The sequence below is a fragment of the Triturus cristatus genome, chromosome 6 (assembly GCF_964204655.1).
Source record: "Triturus cristatus chromosome 6, aTriCri1.1, whole genome shotgun sequence".
Taxonomy (NCBI): Eukaryota; Metazoa; Chordata; class Amphibia; order Caudata; family Salamandridae; genus Triturus; species Triturus cristatus.
This window is the reverse complement of record NC_140589.1, coordinates 376551559-376572779: the sequence shown is the minus strand read 5'-3', so window position 1 is coordinate 376572779 and position 21221 is coordinate 376551559. Positions and strand designations below refer to the sequence as shown.

Genomic DNA, 21221 nt, shown 5'->3' with positions numbered 1-21221 from the left:
CTACTTAGAAGCCACCCCTGCACGCTGATGTTGGTGGTTCTTTTTCATTGCCAGCCCAGCGCACATCCAAAGAGTGCTACCCTGTCACTTTTTGACTAACCTTTTGCGATGTTTTGTCGACTTTTTTTCCGAGTCTTCGATTCCTGGTGCGCGATGGCTGGCACAACGCAGGACCAGTTTCTAGCCTTACGACTCCTGTCACAGGCTGATGTCTGTGACGTATCGGTGCTCCAACTTCCGGACCATGAATCAAGTCTTTGTGGGAGCGGTCCCGAAAGGTATTGGATGCCCGACAGTCTGCTCTGTCGCTCCCGGGCTTGTTTGAGAGGAAGGACTCGGATGTTCATGGAACCCTCACACCTCGTTGCACTCCCAAGTCTTTGAGGTCTTAGGGTAAGTCCAAGAAGTAGGCGAAGAAGCACAGATGCTCTTTGCCTTCTCCCCATCGGTTGGCTGATGTGATGCAGGACTAGGAGCGTCGCCGCTCTACGGCTCTGTCTCCAGTGCCTACTTGAGGGGAGACTCGAATCCTCACCTGTTTCTAGGAGCCAGAGCATCCCCTGCCCAATTTCACAAGTTCTACGAGGCCCTCCACCTTGTTTTTGATCAGCCCAACTCTGCCTGTGCACATTTGGGCCCTGCGGAGACCGTTAGGGGCCCTGGGCCTTTAATGCCGACAGCTCTGACCTCGAAGGGCCACTGCGGACCCAGGTCTGTGTTCGGATCGACAGTCTATCTCACTGGACCATCCCCATGCGCCGATCCCAGTGACACCGCCCCATCCTTGCACCCTGATATGGAGCTGGACCGACGTTTGAGCAGACGCCGGAGGGTACTATAGTTCCCCTGTTTAACCCTGGTGTTCCCTATGGCCCAGAAGGTGGTGATGAGGACTAGGAGGGGTCGCTGGACCCTTTAACAGACTGGCTGGAAGAACTGGACGAGAGAGAGGGGACCTGGGTGAAGCTAGTGGTCTGGACACTTCTCCAGACATTGGCATGCTTTCTCCCCCTACCTTGACTATGGAAGAGGGAGCATCCTACAGTGGGGGTGCGAAGGGCGACCATGGTCTTTGACCTTGAGCTCCATTCAGTGGCAGTCGGGACTAACCTCCTGACAGGTGCTTCAGCCTGCAGCATCCTCCTCTGGGCCCCTTCAACAAAGCACTTTCTGATGTCCTCTTGGGCATCTGGTCCAAGCCCAGCACAGGGGCTCCTGTGGAAAATGATTGTCCGGCCCCAGGCAACCCAGCTTTCATTGCCCCACACCCTTCCCCAAAGAATTTGGTGGTCCAAATCTCTTCTTCAAAGGGTGCATTCCCTTATGCTCCTCCAGATAGGGAATTCAAGAAGCTGCATCACCTTGGGAAGTGCATGTTCTCTTCCTCCAGCTTGGCACTGCGGTGAATGAATACCGCATGACTCTTGGTCCCACGTTTCCACACTTTCAGGGATATGGTTGCGCAGGTGCTGCCTCAGTACCTGGAGGAGGCCCAGGCCGTTCTCTCCAAGGCAGTAGCAGATGGAAGAGACCCTGCCAAATTCACAATCCGATAAGGACTGGATACCACAGACTGGGCAGAACTGTTGCCACGTCGGTAGCCCTTAGGTGCTATGTCTGGTTGAGGACATCTGGCTTTTCGGGGGATGTCCAGTCAACTTTGCTGGACATGCCCTTTGGCAGTTGTCTTTTTGGCGACAAAGCAGATTGTGCTGGAGCGCTTTAAAGATTCTCGGCTACTGCCAGATCTTTAGGCCTCGCTGCTCCTTCCTTAGTCTGCTTTTCACCCCTTTCGTGGCTACGGAAGAGGTGCTCAGCCTTGTTCTGCCCAGCCTAACCACTGGCTCATGCAAGCAGCATGCCTCTGCGTGTCCGTGTACTTGGGACCCAGCAATCTCGCAGGTCTGGGAGCCAGCAGGCTGACTTGTTCACCATCTCCTCCTGCCCACTCAGCGGCTTCCAAACCCTCCTAGTCTGACACTTCAGGCCCATCAATGGCTAGTCTGCGTCAGGATTCACCATCACCTCCCCTCTGGCAATCCATCACGTCGGACAGGTGGGATTTGCAAATGGTAAGAAAGGGCATTCCCTCCCCTTCAACGCTATCCTTCCCTCTGTCTTTCGATCGCATGTCGGAGGATCATTTGGTGCTTTGGCAGGAAGTCTCTGCTCTCTTGCCCAAGCGAGCTATCAAGTGTGTCCCTGTGCCAAAGTAGGTCGTGGTTGCTGTTCCCGCTACTTTCTGGTGCCCAAAAAGGACAAAAGGCCTGCGTCATATCTTGGACCTCAGGGCCCCCAACTCCTTCCTCCGGAAGGAGAAGTTTAAAATGCTCACGTTAGCTCGGGTCCGGTCTTCCTTCGACCCTGGAGACTGGGTTGTGGCGCTGGACTTGCAGGACGCATATTTCCAAATTTCCTTCCTTTCGGCCCACAGACGCTATTTACAGTTCACAGTAGACCACGAGCATTTTCAGTTCCCCGTGCTCTCCTTTGGCTTAACTAGTGCCCCTCAGGTGTTCACGAAAGTGATGGTGGTAGTCGCAGTTTATCTGTGCCGATCAGGGGTTCCAGTCTTTCCCTATCTCGACAACTGACTGTTAAATGCAGGCTCACCTCAGGCTGTCTCCCACTTCCGGACTACGGAGGACCCCCTGCACTTGCTGGGGTTTACTATCAACATGCAGAAGTCCTACCAGACTCCCTCTAAGACCCTCCCTTTCATCGGAGCTGTTCTGGACACAGTGCAATTTTGGGCCTAACCTCCTGAGCAGTGAGTCTGGATGTTTGGGCTATAATACTGATGTTTCAGCCTCTATCCTGGAGTTCGGTGCGAATGACCCTGAGGCTGCTGGGCCTCATGGCCTCCAGCATCCTGTTGGTGCATCATGCCAGATGTCGCATGCGGACTCTGCATTGGGACCTGAATTTACAGTGGGCGCGGCACCGGGGGAAATCTTTCCGACTACGTCCAGATCTCGGAAGGAACTGCACTCCTGGGAAGGGGGCAGCCATCTGGGAGAGGCAGAGATCAGAGGCGTCTGGTGTCCAGCGGAGTCCGGGCTCCATATCAACCTGTTGGAGCTCCAGGCGATCTGCCTGACACAGAAGATCCTTTGAGAGAGGGAGGGAATGCTTTCAGTCGCAGCAACCGGGGGCGGTTCATCACCTGAACCTGTCCAGCCTCCACCTCCTTGCATGGAGATTGAGTGGCGAAAGTTGACAGCTTTTGACCTTCCACCCGAAGTCTGTAATGTCATCTTGGCAGGATTCCCCCTACTTATACGGTATACGCCTGTAGATGTGTGGTGTGCTCCCTTTGAGCCCCTTCACAAGGCTCCTCACTTTGAAAACTGCCTTCCTTGTTGCCATCCCCTTTCTCGCAGGGTGAGTGACTTTTCAAGCTCTATCTTCTAAACCTCCTTTATTCTGTGCATCCGGAAAAAGTGGTGCTTAGGATAAGGTCCTCGTTCCTTCCTAAAGTGGTTACACCATTTCACATAGGACAAACTATCACTTTGCCCACCTTTTTCCCACCTTCACACCCTTCTAAGGAGGAGATACTCCACCGTCTGGCCCTAAACGTACGCTGGCCTCCTACTGTGTCTGCACAAAAGATTTCTGGGTGGTTGATCAACTCTTCATATGCTATATATGTGCCAAGCAAGGTCGGGCTGTTCGAAAGCGTACCATCTCTCAATGGCGAAAAAGGAACCTCTAGTGGGGCTTTGTGCTCACTCCACTAGGGCTACTGCAGCAACCACTGCATTGGCCCGTGGGAGGTCCATCTTCTTGACATCTGCCAGGTGGCCACGTGGGCAATTGCTCATGTAGCCTGTTCCTAGCACAATTATATAGATGGCCCCCTATAAATCCCCCCCCATGAATTTTATTACATCCTAGACATTGATGTTAATTACACAATCACCTACTAGGATCCCTAAATGATGCACTCAACCAATTTTATATCAACTCTAAGCTGTCAGTAGTGACTAGTTTTCCCTAGTTAGGGTCATTCATTTAGAGTCTATGGTGTTTTGGCATTATCATTTTTCCTCCTCGTGTCTGGAAACGACTTCCTGAAAGCTTGCCTTATCTGACCTCAGGACTTAATTTAGCACCTTAGAGGGTGGAAGAAGGGAGCCCCAGCATCCTGCTGCGCTTTTCACCTACTAGCTGTTCGCCAGTCTGATTGGAGAAGGCCAGGCCTCTTCACCAATTGCATCTTTTGGCTGTCAGACTCTAACCCCTAGCGACTCAGTACTGAACAGTTAATGAACAAAACTATCCACTGGATTGTTTTTTGGTATATGGTTTGCTTGTGTAGTGGAATGGTTTGTAGCCATTGTAAAGGAATGAGGGGCAAATTGTTAGGTCAATTTTGCCAGCCCAGTTGGTGCAGGAGAATTGATACGATCATCCTACCTTGCCTCGCCCAGCAAAGTGCTGTGAAGTTATTGCTGTTGGTTTACTTTTTATAGAGATTTGAAGTTCTGAGGGATACAACTTCTCCTGATACATCACAGCGTGTCTCCTATTCCGTGTTCACTGACTGTTTTCTGTCCTGTCTGTGGAGTGTAGCAATGATTAATATGAAGGTCCACTCCCAAAGCCGAAATTGTACCTCAAACTAATGTAATAGGTAGGGTGTCCACCAACCAAGCCTCTTGTCCATAATATAATTATGGAGGCAAACCACTGCCCCCAATAGTAAGGCCTCGCTCTGTCATATCCTGCCCTGAGTAAAGGGTAAAGTTGTTGCTGAGGTGGAACATAACTGCTTGATTTTAAAGTTGGAGTGAAGAACTGCCCTCCTATGACTGTCACTCTATAGGAGACCTGGACCCCTAGGGACATATTCTGTTACGGGTTTATCTGTTCTGACCATGCTTCATCTTCTGGGATGGGAAGGGCACTCTGAGTTGGGTGTTTAGTTTAAAACCACACTTGATTGTAATATATTGCTCATTTCCTCCTATAACTGGCTAATTCACGCATTTAAAGTCAAATGGTTTAAAAAGTATAATTTGTCCTTATAATTTTTTTAACCACATTTTCCACTAATGATCCTAACTTTATCCCTTTTTTGATTTTATTTGTGACCTTGAACATAGTCTTTCCTATTCAGAAACTGCCATGAATATCATCCTTGAAACGACATAAATGCAAAGCTTGGATTCGTGGTGAAAGGTTAAGAAATACATATATTTAAATCTGACTCTTCAGCTGTCCCTGCTGGCATTAGGGAATGTATTGTGTTGTTGATGTATTTAAGTTGCTTAAGTGCAATCTTTGCAGAGTTTTTGAACGAGCTTTACCGTTTATCGATTTTCATCAACTGAGGGGCGAGCACGTCCATAATTGATCGTTTTCCGGCAGGAATTTTCCTAAACTTATTGGGGGTGGGGCAGAATTCGCCAATATCTACTGCGACTTCAATCCACTTTTCGTCGTCCTTGTGAACCACTCTAGCGACATTGCAGTAGGGGGTGTGTGAATTTCCACCTGAGTGTAGATGGACTAAGGCTAGTATGGAGGACTGCCAACTTGAGTGATGTCCACTTTAGGCTTTGTGTAAATCTAGGTATGCCTTATGACTGTCTTAATCAATCCTAGTTTCATCCTGTAGAGTGGACACCTTTCTGCTCCTGGGACACCATAAGTGATCATGAAATTAGGCTTGTAATTCACACAAATACTCCGTGTCTCGGCGCAGTAGCCAAAGAACAGAGGATAGTAACAGTAGTTAAAACCTGAATTAAAAAGCCAAGTTTTCAACCTTTAAAAAAAAAAATGTATTGAGGCTGACCCCTTAGAAACTGTCTCCAGATCTAACTGGAGTTTGTTCCAAACAGTGGCACCCAAAATGGCCAATGATCTATCTCCTGTTCTAGTATTTTTCTGGGAAATACTGCAGATAGTTTATTGGCAGATCTCTGATTTCGGGTGGGAGAATGGAAGCAGAACCTGGCTCTAAGGTACACCGCCTCCTATTGGTGAAGAGCCCCATTTGTCAGCACCAGCAATTTGAGCACAATTCTTTTCCAAATCCGAAGCCAATGCAGATCTTGTATATGTGGAGAGACCTCTATTCTCACAGGCATCTTCAAAAGGAGGTGGGCTGCCATGTTTTGCACATCTACGATTTTGGTACAAGATGTTCGAGGCATGTGGGCTGCTGAATTCATATCTGTGCATAGATCGCCGCCTAGTGTTGGGTCCGGATGTTTGCACGTTGTTGTCCTGGAAGAGTCTTCGAAGTATCCTGGGATAGGTGACTCCTCCCCTGGACTACAGTGCGCATGGGCATCCTCTCCATCCTCAGATTGTTTTTTCCGCCATTGGGTTCGGCTGTGCTTATCTTGACTCAAGTTAGGAAAAACTTTTTCTAGGCCAAAAGGCCTTTAGTTCGCGTCGGTACTGTTCCCGATCGGTATCGATAATATCTTGTTAGTTTACTAACTTCCAGAACCAACTTTTTCGCATCTTACCCGACCATCGACCCGTCATCGACGATGGAATCGGACACCTTTCAAGCGGTGTCCTGTATGTAATGCGAAATATCCCCACATCGACGTCCATCCGGTGTGCAACAAATGCCTTTCACCGGATCACGACGAATCTACATGTATGGCCTGTGCCCGATTCCGATCCAAGAAGACTCTCCGGAATCGACGAGCAGCGAGACTCGAAGCGCAGCAAGCGGCACCGGCCCCGGCCGACATCTTCAGCGCCGAGAATGAAGATGTCGAAGACGTGGAGAACCTACCCTCCAGTCCCGTTTCCGAACATGACTCCGGATCGGAAGACGTCGAGGAAAGCCTCTTTCGCAGAGATGAAGACGACACAGAGGTAGGAGGCTACAATGAGGCCTTAGGGGCCGAAGAGAGTAGCTCCGGTGACGAGCAAGGCCTACCCGTACAGACTGAGGATATCCCAGTGCGCCAGTCTATGGCTCGGTCGAGGGATCGCCTTCGGGCCTTACCCAAGACCTATCCCGCAGTTCTTCGGCCCCGCCCTCTGGCCTGGCCTCGGACATTCAGCGGCAGCCATTAATACCCAAACCGGCTGGTTTCCCTTCTTCGAAAGCGAAACCAAAAGCTGTATTGGTTCAACTGAAACCGAAACCAAAAGTGACGCTGGTCGGATCGAGGCCCACCACACCTTCGACGCCAGCAAAACCCGTCGGCACCGAGCGCACCAAACGAGACTTCGGTGCCGAGCTTGCAGCGGCCGACGTCGGAGTCGACATGCGCAAAAAGACCTTCGGTGCCACCAAACCTACTCGGCTCCCGGCACCGACGCACTCGGCTCCGACCCCCAAAGGACAAACTGCCTGCTGCGTCTCACACCGCTTCGACAGCACCACCAAAGGCGCACTCATCGAAGACGTCGACGGCCCTTACCGCCCCTCGGCTCGACGACTCACCGGCGCCGAAGAAGTCCACGCCCGCCTCTACAGAACCGGTCGGCGCAAAGGAATCAATGGCGCCCCAGGTGCGACCCGTTGCTGCGCAACGCACCAAGAACAAAACAGTCCTCCAGGACACGTCGGGCTCCGAGCCGATAAAAGCTCCAACAGCCTCTTCGGCACCGGCCAACATTACTTTTGGCCTGCCGCCATCCACGGCCCCGAAACTGTTCCAAATCAGGACACGGGTCACCCACACCACAATTACGCCTGCCGAACACACTCCTGCGGAGACGTCTCCATCACATCAACACCGGCAGGATGATGCTCCACAAGAGGAGAATCACTTCTGAGCCAGCTTTGGACTCCTTCCGGATCCCGCTTAAGAGAAAGCTGCCAGTGGCTTCAGAACCAGTTCTTTACGAACCTCTCCATTCCCCCTACCAGGATCCACAGTCCTTCTCTCCCACACACTCCGACACAGATGTTTTGGAGGACTACATAGGTGACCACGTCCCCTACCCCGGAGAGATGGACCCTGAAGGCCAACAGGACCCTGATCAAGCTTGGGATGACCCTGTAGACTCAGGTGCACCTATGGATGCACAGGACCCACAACTCTATGGAGCAAAGACTTCTCCCACAGAGGACACTGCCGCGTTCAACGCTCTAATTGAACGTGCTGCGGCCAATCATGGGGTGCAACTTCACTCTGACACCGTCGGACGACTTTCTCATGGATACTTTCGCATCCTCAGAAAGGAATATAAAGACTCTGCCCATGTTGAAAGGTGTCCTCAAACCAGCAAAGGACATCTTCAAGGAACCCACCAGGGCAAGAGTAATAAACCCCAGGATCGACAAGAAATACAGATCTGCGCCTGGGGACCCTACTTACATTAGAGGCCAGTTACCTCTGGATTCCATTGTGGTTGCGAATGCTCGCAAGAGGGCACACTCGCAAACAGGTGATGCTCCTCCCCCGGACAAAGAGTCCAAGGTGCTAGAGACCTCCGGCAAACGGGTTGCCGCCCAGGCAGCTAACATGGCGCATTGCCAATACTCAGGCACTCCTCGCTCGCTACGATCGAGCGCACTACGACACATTAGAACAACTACTCCAACATCTCCCTGACCAATTCAAAGAAGGTGCAGAGATCCTCATCAGGGAGGGACAACTGCTCACAAATGCATCCATTATGTGTGCACTGGATGCCGTGGATACAGCTGCCAGAGCCATAAACACTAGCGTCCTCTTGCGACGACACGCCTGGTTGCGAATCTCCGGATTCAAACCCGAGGTACAAAATAACATCCTCAACCAACCTGTCAACCCAGACTACTTATTCGGGCCGGAGGTTGACATCACCCTAGAGAAAATAAAAAAGGACACAGACACTGCAAAGTCCATGGGGGCCCTACAAACGCAGTCCTTTCGGAGCGGCTCCTTTCGTCACCCCGGAAATAGAGGAGCAGGTAGAGGACAGGGGTCACAGCAAACATACAACAAGGGCAACACACAAAGCACCTACGATAAAAACACCCGGGGTGGATATCGTGGCTCCAGCACAAAGGGCAGAGGACGCGGCTACGGCAACACCAGGTCCTCCCCCAAGAACAAGCAGTGACGCCCTCTCCCTTCCTCCCGACCACATAACACCTGTCGGGGGAAGGCTACAAAGGTTCCTGTCCACGTGGAACTCCATCACTACGGACAGGTGGGTCAAAGATATTGTCAAATACGGTTACTGCCTAGAATTAACCTCAACTCCACCCACAATACACCCAAAAAACCGTCCTATGTCCTCAGAGCACTTAACGCTCTTACAGCAGGAGGTGCTAAGTATGCTACTAAAAGGCGCAATAGAGGTCGTACCAGTCCACGAGCAAGGTACGGGGGTGTACTCCCTGTACTTTTTAATACCGAAAAAGGACGGGTCACTCAGACCTATATTAGACCTGAGACCCCTGAACCGGTACATTCTTTCCGAGCATTTTCACATGCTCACTTTACAGCAAGTCCTCCCGCTGCTCAAGCAGGGAGACTTCCTGGCCACACTGGACCTCAAAGATGCGTATTTCCACATACCCATTCACCCCTCACACAAGAAATACCTCAGGTTCACTGTTCAGGGGCAGCACTACCAATTCAAAGTCCTTCCCTTCGGCGTGACAACAGCACCCAGGGTGTTCACAAAGTGCCTAGCTACTGTGGCGGCACATCTACGGAGGCAGCACATACACGTCTACCCTTACCTGGACGACTGGCTCGTTCAAGCGAAGTCAGCCCAGCAATGTGCCAGCCACATGTCCCGCACCATTCACCTCCTTCACAGTCTGGGGTTCTCACTAAATTACCCAAAATCCCATCTTCAGCCCGCACACGTACAACAGTACCTAGGTGCGACTATAGACACTCTGGCGGCCACAGCTCAGCCAAATTTAGTGAGAATCAACAGCATGCAAATGCTGATTTCCAAGTTCACCCCACAACACTCCCTTCCCGCGCGAGTGTTCATGCAGTTGATAGGCATGTTGGCCTCCTGCATTTTCATAGTCCCACACGCGAGACTACATATGCGCCCGCTTCAGGAGTGCTTAGCACGTCAGTGGAATCAGGCTCAAGGACAGTTGAAAGACCTAGTGTTGGTGAGCGGTCGGGCATACAACTCTCTGCATTGGTGGAATCCACAAAACCTTTGCAAGGGCCGACCGTTCCAAGAGCCTGTTCCACAAATAATACTGACAGCGGACGCGTCTCTCCAGGGATGGGGAGCTCATGTACTCAATTACACAGTGCAGGGACTATGGACTACACAACAAAGGAAGATGCACATCAACATTCTGGAATTGATGGCAATCTTCCTCGCAATGAAAGCGTTCAAAGTACACTAGTGCAACAAAGTCGTGTTGATCCGGACAGACAACATGACCGCCATGTACTACAGTCAAAAGCAGGGAGGAACACACTCTCCACAGTTGTCTCATCTGGCTCAGAGCATGTGGAAGTGGGCCATTCAGAGGAACATGTTCCTCGTGGCGGAACACCTCCCCGGCAAGGACAACCAGATGGCGGATCTGCTCAGCAGACACAGCCACCAAATGCACGAGTGGGAGTTACACCCATCAGTACTCCAACCGTACTTCCAGCAGTGGGGTCATCCAGAGATAGACCTATTCGCAACAAGCAAACGCAAAATGCCAAAGCTTTGCCGCCAGGTTCCCACATCCGCAGTCGCAGGGCAATGCAATATGGATGAACTGGTCCGGCAGATTTGCGTACGCTTTTCCCCCAGCGCCGTTTATACCGCTGGTGGCACGCAAACTGCGACAACACTCACTGACACTCATCCTGGTTGCTCCAACGTGGGCACGCCAGCTGTGGTACACCACCTTTCTCGAACTTTCCGTGGTGCCGCATCAAAGGCTGCGGGTCAAACCCGAGCATTTGACGCAGAACCATGGAGAGATTCAGCACCCAGATCCGCAACAGCTGAACCTGGCAATCTGGCTCCTGAAGTCCTAGAGTTTGGCTACCTAAACCTGCCACCTGACTGTATGGACATCATTAAGGAGGCCAGGAGACCCACTACCAGGGCTTGCTATGCAGCCAAATGGAAAAGGTTCGTCATTTATTGCAATAATAATGACATTAACCCGCTAGACGCATCCATCCAAAACATTATTTGTTACCTATTACACCTATACCGATGCAATCTGGCGTACACCTCTATACGTGTCCATTTGACCGCAATATCAGCCTATCTACAAACCAGGCAACACCTCTCTCTATTCAGAGTGCCTGCCATCAAAGCATTCTTGGAAGGACTCAAACGAGTCATTCCACCTAGCCACCCACCAGCCCCAATGTGGAACCTCAACTTGGTCCTCACACGCCTGATGGGTCCACCCTTTGAACCTCTACACTCATGCGAGATTCAATTCCTTACCTGGAAAGTAGCTTTCCTAGTGGCGATAACTTCTTTAAGAAGAGTTAGTGAACTCCAGGCACTAACCGTCCAAGAGCCATTTATACAGGTTCACGCCAACAGGGTCGTACTACGTACCAACCCCAAATTCATGCCCAAGGTGATATCGCAGTTCCACATGAATCAAACTATTGAACTGCCTGTTTTCTTTCAAAACCCACAGACTGTCGCAGAAAGGGCACTCCATACACTAGATGTAAAAAGGGCCCTCATGTATTATATCGACAGGACCAAACCCTTTAGGAAAACAAAACAACTTTTCGTTGCCTTTGCCCCACACCACAAAGGTAACGCTATCTCCAAAGCAGGTATAGCCAGATGGAGCGTTAAATGTATTCAAATTTGCTATCAGAAGGCTAAACGCACTTTAACGATTCCCCCACGAGCCCACTCAACACGTAAGTTAGGGGCCTCCATGGCTTTCCTAGGAAACATTCCTTTGCATGATATATGTAGAGCAGCCACCTGGTCCACTACACATACATTTACCAAACACTATTGTGTAGATGTGCAATCAAAACAGCAGGCAGCTGTAGGACAGGCTGTTCTCAAAACTCTTTTTCAGACCGCTGCAGCTGGCACTGGTAGCCGCCGCTAATAAGAGGGCACTGCTATATATTCTATGCACAGATATGAATTCAGCAGCCCACATGCCTCGAACTGAATATGCTACTTACCAGTATGCGTCTGTTCTTGGCATGTGGGGCTGCTGACATTCATATCGCCCTCCCTCCTCCCCGGCGCCTGTAGCAGCTGCAGCTCTCAGAATTACTGTAAAGCATGGTCATCACTTTCTATATCTACTCCATCACTGCCACAATGGCGAAAAACAATCTGAGGATGGAGAGGATGCCCATGTGCACTGTAGTCCAGGGGAGGAGTCCCCTATCCCAGGATACTTCGAAGACTCTGCCAGGACAACAACGTGCAAACATCCGGACCCAACACTAGGCGGCGATCTATGCACAGATATGAATGTCAGCAGCCCTACATGCCAAGAACAGATGCATACTGGTAAGTAGCATATTCAATTCCAACTGGCCTGGGTAAAGCAAGTTACTATAATCTTGTTTTGACGTGATGAGAACCTGGATGATGGCTTTCTTTGCAGAAGGAGACGAAGTATAAACTTTATCCGTTATCGTAAAACCCCGAAGCATTTACCAACTGATTGTATTTGTTGCTTAAATAACAGATGAACATCAAACTTTACCCCCAAGTTCCTCACAATACCATCCGAAGGCCATCAGGGAGAAGCCTTTTCAGGCCAAAAGGCCTACCAACTGTTTAGTGGGATATTGCTGAAAAAATCTGTCTTCTCCGCGTTACACTTAAGCTCATGTATTGCCCGTCAATGAAAACCTGCCATTAGATTTTTATCCAGTTCCCAGGTAGCTCTTAGCCCTTCCTTTAAATCTTACTACTTAACGCCCAAAATAAACAAGCCAGCAGACTATTCCAGGTTTGACAAGGCACGTGGGGAGGCTAATGGATGCCTGGGGGAGGAAATATGCATCCTGGTTACCTTCATCAAGACCAGAAATAGCGGCCTGTTTAGATACACTGTCAGTGATCCTAAACATTTTGAAGCCGGCAACATTTGATATGTGCATGAGTCCAGAGGCATGGGTGGGTCACTTTAGATGAGTGTACCACACGTCGCAACGTAGTCTGTAAGTAATCTCAAACAAGAGTGCTTTCCTCTGGGTTTTGAATTCTCTGTGGATGAAGTGGGTGATGCCGCTTGTGTAAGTCCTATGCACAAAGCTACCGGACCCAATTGGGTACCTATGGATATATGCAAGCTGGAGATGGATAGGTGTGCACATGTGTTTGCAAATTATGATAATTTCTCCCACGAGTCGTGGCGTTTGGCCATTATTGTCCCAATTTTCAAAAAAAGGAACTTAGCATTACCTTTTTGGTATAGGCAAATTTCCCTATTGGGTTAATCAGTGAAAGGTATTGGTACGGTATCTTTGATGGAATCATGTCGTGGGTCACTGATTAACAAGTTAACTGTACAATATGACTTTAGAGCTGGTCTAGGTGCACAAGAACAGGGTCTCAACTTGGATCTACTTAGCAAATAAACAGTAGCTAAAGGTAGTCCAGTCTATTTACCATTCATTGATCTGGTCTGCACTTTTGATAGCATGGTTAGATTCAAATTATGGGATATGTTCAAATCCATAGGGATAGATGGTGGCATGGCGTCTTTAATTTTTTTTTTTTACATGCTCTCCTGTTAGAAGTTAAAGTCGTCATTAGATGTGACCTAATGTTGAATGCATAGAGTATTTGCCTGGGTCAAGGTGTACAGCAGTGATGGCGTACGGTTGGTTATTTTATTTCTTACATATCATTGTACTGGATGGTACCCTAGTAGCAAAGGGCAGGGACATGCCGACAGTTAATGGTCTGCATGTCCCTGTCCTTTTATATGCAGATCATGCTATTCTAATGAAAAGAACAGCTAACCGTCTGCAGTTATTTTTTTTTTTTTTTAGATATCGGCATCAGTTATATGAAGGGTCTAGGTCTGGTTCCAAACTTGGCCTAACCTTTGCCATGGTGTATGGCCCCAAAAACTTGAAGTTGTGATGTTACTTGTGGGGGTACTCCAATAGAATGAATTCATTAGTTTACATACCTGGGACTCTCATTTGACACCTTGCTGACTTGGGTCGACCCCTGCATGAAACAGAAGGTTGAAGTTTTTTTTACCTCAATTAGCAACTTATTCATCCTGGCCTACAAAACTGGAAATAATCCCACTGCCCCCCTTATTGAAATTTAGAGAGCGGCCAAACCGTTCTTCACGTATGGTTCTGGATGGTGTAATCCTAAAGACTCACTGAACTGGGAAATTATCGTGGACTGTCTCCTAAGTGACGAGGTTCATCGCTCCCTAGCTAAAGTATATTAAGTATACATGTGCCTCCACGCCCCAGGGAGGCATCAAGTGATCCCAAGGTGGGTGCCAGGACCTGGCCAAAGAAGCTTTGATAACATTGCGCTGTTTTAAGCAGGAAATTAAACGAGCTTCAGTACGCCGCTTTGTAATGGGCCATCACCAACATATTCTGTCCTTCTCCTATCCCAGAGTATGTGTAGTAAGGGAAGGGACGCGAGATACTCTTCAAAACCCCTATTTCTAATAATCAGACTGTGAATACTTTTACATGTTGGTAAGGCCTACCTGACCATAGTTTGTTTGGCAGTCAAGTATTTGGTTGCATTTTTAAAACGATAACGGAACTTATCTGCAATGTTTAAATATGCCTTTTGTTTAAGTTAAATAAGTAGAGTCACATTTAAACATTGCAAATGTAATAGAATAATTGTGAAATTCTGAGGGAGGGGCTCAATGAATTAATTTTTATGTCTCGCTAGCGTAAGGCTGCGCGCATGCGCAGTCTCGCTGGCGAGATTTAGTGTTAACAGGGTATTTTCAGTAAGGGGCATGAAGCCCAGCCCCTCTTTACCATTGGCCGGTGTCACCGTTTATGGTGAACGGCAGCCAGCCATTGGGAAAGAGGTGCTGGTGACGTTTTCGCTTGGCTTTTCGAGCCGTCCAATTTGGACGACCTCGCCTGCTTTGCGTTCGTCGCAAAAGGTTTCTTATCTTTATGGGGCCAAACACATGGCCCCATAAAGACAAACCTTTTGGCAGACGAGGCCGTCCAAGTGGGACGGCAGAAAAAGGAAAGCAAATACGTCATGGCGTGCGCTTGTATATAGCGTGAACCAGACCCAACTGTATTGTAGCGCTTTACAGGAGCAATACTTGCTTAACACTAGGAAAAGCTCCTTTTTGGTAGGCACGGGGATAAAGTGATTTGCCCAGAATCAAAGGCTTTTGAGCCGACATAGAGCCTTGTTTACTGTACCCCGTCTTTTTGTTTCTCATACCCTCTTAGTCTGTCCTTCCTCACTCAGTCCTCAAAATTGTATCCCTTATCCTGTCCAGACTTCCATATCTATCAAAGTCAACACTACAGAAAACAGTGATTAGTTTAAAGAAATAGGGCTGGAAGCAAGCATTTCAGTGGTAGCGCAAAGAGGCCCTTTTGAGGCCGATAAGCGCTCTATAATTCACTCACTTTCTGTTTTATTTTTTTTTGTTCACCCACGCCCAGTCACCATCCCGCCTTCATTCATTTTACACCTCACGCCCTCTACTCCCCGACTCATATCTTCGCTCCCTCACATTTTTTGTTGCCCTCTTTTCCCTTCATTTCTACACTATCTTCTCAATTTATCATCCAGCTTTTTTTTTTTTTTTTTGCAGTTTTATATAGTGGTAACTGGACCCCAAGGTAATGGAGTTTGACACCTCCCCCACTTCTTTCCTCTCTAATGCACTTTGCCTTCCACTGCCTCCTGTGACGTGTCTCCCTACTCCTCTACTACTGCCCTCGCGGCTTCTCCTGACTAGATACCCATACTGTCATTTCCTATGTTTCTCTCCCTGTCCTTTCATCTCCTGTACCCAGCTCTTCTTCCTTTCCACTCCCCCTCCCTTCTCGTGACCACCAACAGGTCTGTTCCCTCTTCCCGCACTTTCTTCAACTTTTTCCTATCTCACTTACCATCCCGCCTTCTCCTTCTCCACTACTCTCCCCTCTGCATTAGCCCGTCCCCTCTCTGCCCATCAACGCTCCTTCCTTTCCCCTGCTGTCCCCTTTTCAGAAAGTTCCAATGTTTTCATCTCCCTTTCATCACCACTACCCTCAGCCCTCCTCTTCATCTCTTCCCTCTTCATCACCTTCCCTCCATAATCCTCAGTGCCCTGCACTCTCCCTAGTCGGTATACTTCCCTCCTTTACTTCTCTGCACGCACCCCTCCCGTGTCTTGGCTGGACCTGCCTGTTCTCCGCACTGTAGCAACTGAACTTTCCCTTCATTCACCTCACCCTCTCTCCTCAGCCCCTTTTTGCCGAATAGCCCCCCTCTCTTCTACACCTTTCTTCACTCGTCCTTCCTCTAAGCCCCCTCCCTTCTGCGATCATGCCACCTCTCCCCACCCTGGCCACCTTCCTCTCACCTTGACTCACATTTACTGTCTCCACCCCCTCGTCATCTTGTCTTCTCCGCCTGCCCTCTACGCCTGTAGAAAAAGATCCTGTGTACAGGAGAGAGCAAAATCCTATATTCAATGGGTCGCCTTCTGCGCCGATGAGAGAGGCCGCTGCTGGGTGAGGTCAGCCTGTGTACAATGATGAGGGCGGCTCTGGAGACCAGAGGTCGGCCTGTGAGTGCATTGATTAACAAGCATTTGCAATGCAATAGGTCTCGCATTTACCCAAGTTTAAGCTATTGGCATTGTAAATGACAATGCATTTTATTTATCTTTTAAAAACAAAAATAAAAGGCATTGCAATTTGCAATGTTAGTAGCTCAAACTCTTGTAAATGCGAGACCTATTGCATTTTTAATGCTTGTTTTCATCGGGGGGGGGGGGCAGCATTTAAGTTTTAAGACCACTGGGGTGGGGGGGAAGAGCTGTCTGAATTGAGGTAGCCTCCAATATAGTACCTGATGGCTCAAACCACACACGGGATGGAACTGTCTGAAGACTGTTCCCAATCCCTGGGATAGGGTGTTACTGACTAGATTTAGGTTTCATCAGATTGAGTCCACTCATTTGCCATTTGCCAGTTTGATTCTAAAACTATTCTCTTCTGCCCTTAGGATGAGCCCACATTGCAAACCCTAGGCACACTTTGCATTTTTATGTAGGTTTTATTGTATTTATGTCTGCTTCATACCTTAGCACTTTAATATCTGAAAGTGCTTTTCACACCTGAGGTAGGTGTTGTCCCTTTTCTTAAATATGACCTCCGTTGCAGGCAAACGGGATGTATGTCGTTACAACGCACACTTTTACAACGCATGCACTTACAAAGCATTTTTTACAACGCAAAATCCATTACAACGCATTCCATTGCATAGCATGACACTACAACGCATTTTTAAAAACTACCTTTACAACGCATTCCATTACAACGCATACTACCTTTACAACGCATACCATTACAACGCATAATATTAAATTGCATTTAAGGTAATTATTAGATAGTATAGGGGTAAAAATTACTTTTCTAACTCCAGGGGGTGCAACAGTAGGGTAAGTGTTGGATAGTATAGGGGTAAAAATTACTATTCTAACTCCAGGGGGTGCAACAGTAGGGTAAGTGTTGGATAGTATAGGGGTAAAAATTACTATTCTAACTCCAGGGGGTGCAACAGTAGGGTAAGTGTTGGATAGTATAGGGGTAAAAATTACTATTCTAACTCCAGGGGGTGCAACAGTAGGGTAAGTGTTGGATAGTGTAGTGTAATGGTATGCGTTGTAATGGTATGCGTTGTAAAGGTAGTATGCGTTGTAATGGAATGCGTTGTAAAGGTAGTTTTTAAAAATGCGTTGTAGTGTCATGCTATGTAATGGAATGCGTTGTAATGGATTTTGCGTTGTAAAAAATGCGTTGTAAAAGTTGCGTTGTAAAGGTTGTTCCCCAGGCAAACAATATTCTTTTAGCCTGTGAATGATTTCTTTTAATAAATCTTGACTTTATTATTTTTCCATATGGTTTGATATTTTGTATATTTGTTAGTGTGATGCGGTTTCTTTGTTTATCTTAATGGCCCGTACATCCATGTTGATACAGGGGACTGATTTGAGGATTTTTGTTCACCAGTAATTGCATTGAACTCTTATGTTGGTTTGTATACAGTGCTACTTATGTTGTAGATGTGTTAACCTGTTTTTATTGTACTTCCATGGTTTATTTTCAAACAAATAAAGCTTTCTAATGTACTTTTCCAGTCTATTGGTGCCCCTTTTAACCTGATTCGCTGGATTGTGGGGAGGCTGGTGTTGACAAACTGATAGCAGTTTTATTTATTTGTAAAGTCCAATATTTTCCCCGGTGCAACTTGCGGTGCCAGTTTGAATACAGGCTACATTTCCATAGCCCCAAACAAACACAATGTTTTCGCTTTATATTTCTATCTCCACCTCCTGGCTGTCTGCACTTTCTACCATAAGGAACTTGGGCAAACGTATGCTCTAGATTCCATTAAATGTTGCCCCTGCAGATTCCATTAAATGTTGCCCTTTGATGCTTTGGTTGTGTGTTTGGAACAACCCCCAGGCAATTTTTAACCATTAGGTAATTATGGAAAGCTGTGACCTGGGGATGAATGTCTTGTCTTTCCTATGTTAAACTGTGTTTCACCCAATCAGGCAGGCTCTTTACTAATATTGGGACCAAACTTGTCACATCTTGGCTGAAACATGCCTATTTTGAAGACTGCTGTCTTGGGAGAGGCGGGTAAACTATAAAGCGTACCAATAGACAGTATATTCTTTTACAAATTGTTGTCCTCAAGCGTTTAATGCATACCTCTAGCGGAGTGTACTGTTGAGGTTTGGAACAGGTTCCATATGTAGACTGCTTTGATTTTCATTGGAACAGTTTTGGGGGTGGTGCTCCACCTGCTTTTCAGTGTGGTATGTTTCTTTTTAAACTCTAAAAATGTTTGGTGGGAGCGTACATTTTACATAAAGTAAGCCAGCCTTTATCTTCTCCCTAACCTGAAAGATCATAACTTCTAGATTTTGTAGACTTCCCCTTTTCTTTCTTCAAACATGTCATAATATGAATTTAAAAAAAAAAATTCTAAAGCATGGTGATTCGTTTATAAATTTCATTTATATTCATACTTTACGATTATGTTTTTATTTGACTAAAATTTTTTCATTGAATTGTAGAAGGCTGTGAAGGCTATGATCGATACCTTTTTCATCTGAAGAAAGCAAAGCATGGTCTTGCACATCTACATATAAAATAGTTCCTCATGTATTTTGAGTTTCTTGCCTTTTTTAATTGATTTTCGCTTTTCTGTTCATCACGTTTGCCTAGAAGCATTTCTATGATTTATCTCTACATAGACATACACATTTGCCTAAATCTTAAACTTAACTCCTTAACTTTAAGATTATTTTATTAGGTCTGTAACAACTGAGATTTTCTTCTGCCATTTAAGCTTTTAGGAGCATAACCAAGTTCAAGTCTCCATAAGTTAGTGTCCAACCACAATCCGTTAATGGAAGACATCCCATGCACACGGCTCCTTTTCTGTTTGAAAGCTTCCCCCCCCCCCAACTATCCAACTATTTACGTAACCCACTGCTCACCTGTTGCTACTAACTGCCAGGTTGATAGTCACATTAAATTCTGCACAATAATGCATTTATAGGAAAACCGTGATTTAGAGTCATGTCCATGTTTCGACGTGACTAAACCAACTAGCTTACAAATGCTGCCTTATTCATTAATTTGAAATACAGCGCTTTTCCAATAGTGAATAAACTTGATGTCTCTGATTGCTACAGGCCCCAAGACCTTTCCCTTTCACACTGCAGGCAGTTGTGAAGATGCCAGTCAATCACCTTCCTGTATGTTTATAAAAAAAAATAACCTCAAATTTGTAACCTACGTAATGTTTTGTGGTTAATGTTGGAGTGTAAAATCTGAGTAGATGTTTAGGATTTAGATTGGTCTTGCACTGCAACATTAGCCCTCTGCACAGAATAACTTTTCTGTAAAGTTGCTTTTGCGTGGCACTTTCAAGAGGACTCGGAGTTGTGCACTAATTTATATTATAGCGGAACCCTTCTGACAGCTTTCTTCTCCGAGACCGCAGAGACTCAGTCACTTCATCAGCAGGAAGACCTTGCTATTTACTGAAAACCGCCGTGAAAAAGCCCAAGGCCAATGGGCCACTAGGGCGAAACACGTGTCGGCTTGTTTGCTTTTTCTTTCGCAATTTATACCTGCACTGACTACTAGTAATAAACATCGCAAGCAATTTCAATTTGAGCAAAGTTCTTGATGTTGATTTTCCACTGACGTGGACCAATTAAGAAGGCACCACCCTCCACCATTTATCAACCTTACCCTTTCAATGGCTCTTGGGTGTAGCCATTCACGAGGATTGTGCCACATGTAAATTTGGGCCCTGACAACTGTAGCGCCGTAAGTCCAGAACTTTCCACCCATACAGCGTCTTCATATACTAATTTATAGCTAGACTGTTTGACCTAGTTTGTCATTAGCCTTTGAGCTAGTGAGGTTGCCTTCATGTTAGTCTATGATGTTCACTGGGAATGCAAACCATGCAGCATCTTTCTTATTGTAAACTGTGTCGCTTCGATTATTTATTGAATGCTATAATGTGAAATTGCTTGTGGTATTCATTATGCTTGCTTTCTTTGCAGGTGGAAACCTTTTCTGGCGTCTATAAGAAGCTGACTGGCAAAGATGTTGTATTTGAATTCCCAGAATTTCAGTTGTAAAATGATTCATAAATAAAAAAAATCAATTTCTATTTGCTTTTTTAAATTTATATGTATAAATAATCATGTTTTGACTTTTCTTTAGTTTGTACTCCTGAAGGGATTGAAATGAAGTACCTTTATTAAGTCTTGGTTTTCCGTCACAATGGGGTAAGGAGTGAGCTAGATTAGAACCATGGGTTGCTATGTGGCTGCTAAACGTGCTGCTGGAAGCTGGGCATTTTTTAAGCGGGGTTGCCATTCTTTTTCTTTCCTGCATCAAAAATTATTACATCTTATCAATTCAAGCTGCCTATTTTTCTAGTCCTTGGGGCGCTCTATACATTTTGAAGTTTCGTTTTCTGGGGTGTCTTTAAAAGATCAAGCAGCAAAATCGGATTATGTTGGTGATTATGTAGGATAAACCATAATCCTAGTAAGGGGAAAATACATCCAGCTATGCACAAGGAAACCCTAA

The 21221-nt window shown here is 47.0% G+C and overlaps 1 protein-coding gene across 2 annotated transcripts in view; it reads left to right on the top strand.

Annotated features, from left to right (window-relative positions):
• Positions 1-20796, top strand: part of RPS7 (ribosomal protein S7) — a 59274-nt gene extending 38478 nt beyond the window's left edge. For both annotated transcript variants that reach the window (XM_085610756.1, XM_085610757.1), the window contains exon 7: positions 20687-20796. In XM_085610756.1, coding sequence (XP_085466882.1) covers positions 20687-20764 — 78 coding nt within the window. In that variant the 3' untranslated portion in view covers positions 20765-20796. The remainder of the gene's footprint in view (positions 1-20686) is intronic.
• The last annotated feature ends 425 nt before the right edge of the window (positions 20797-21221 follow it).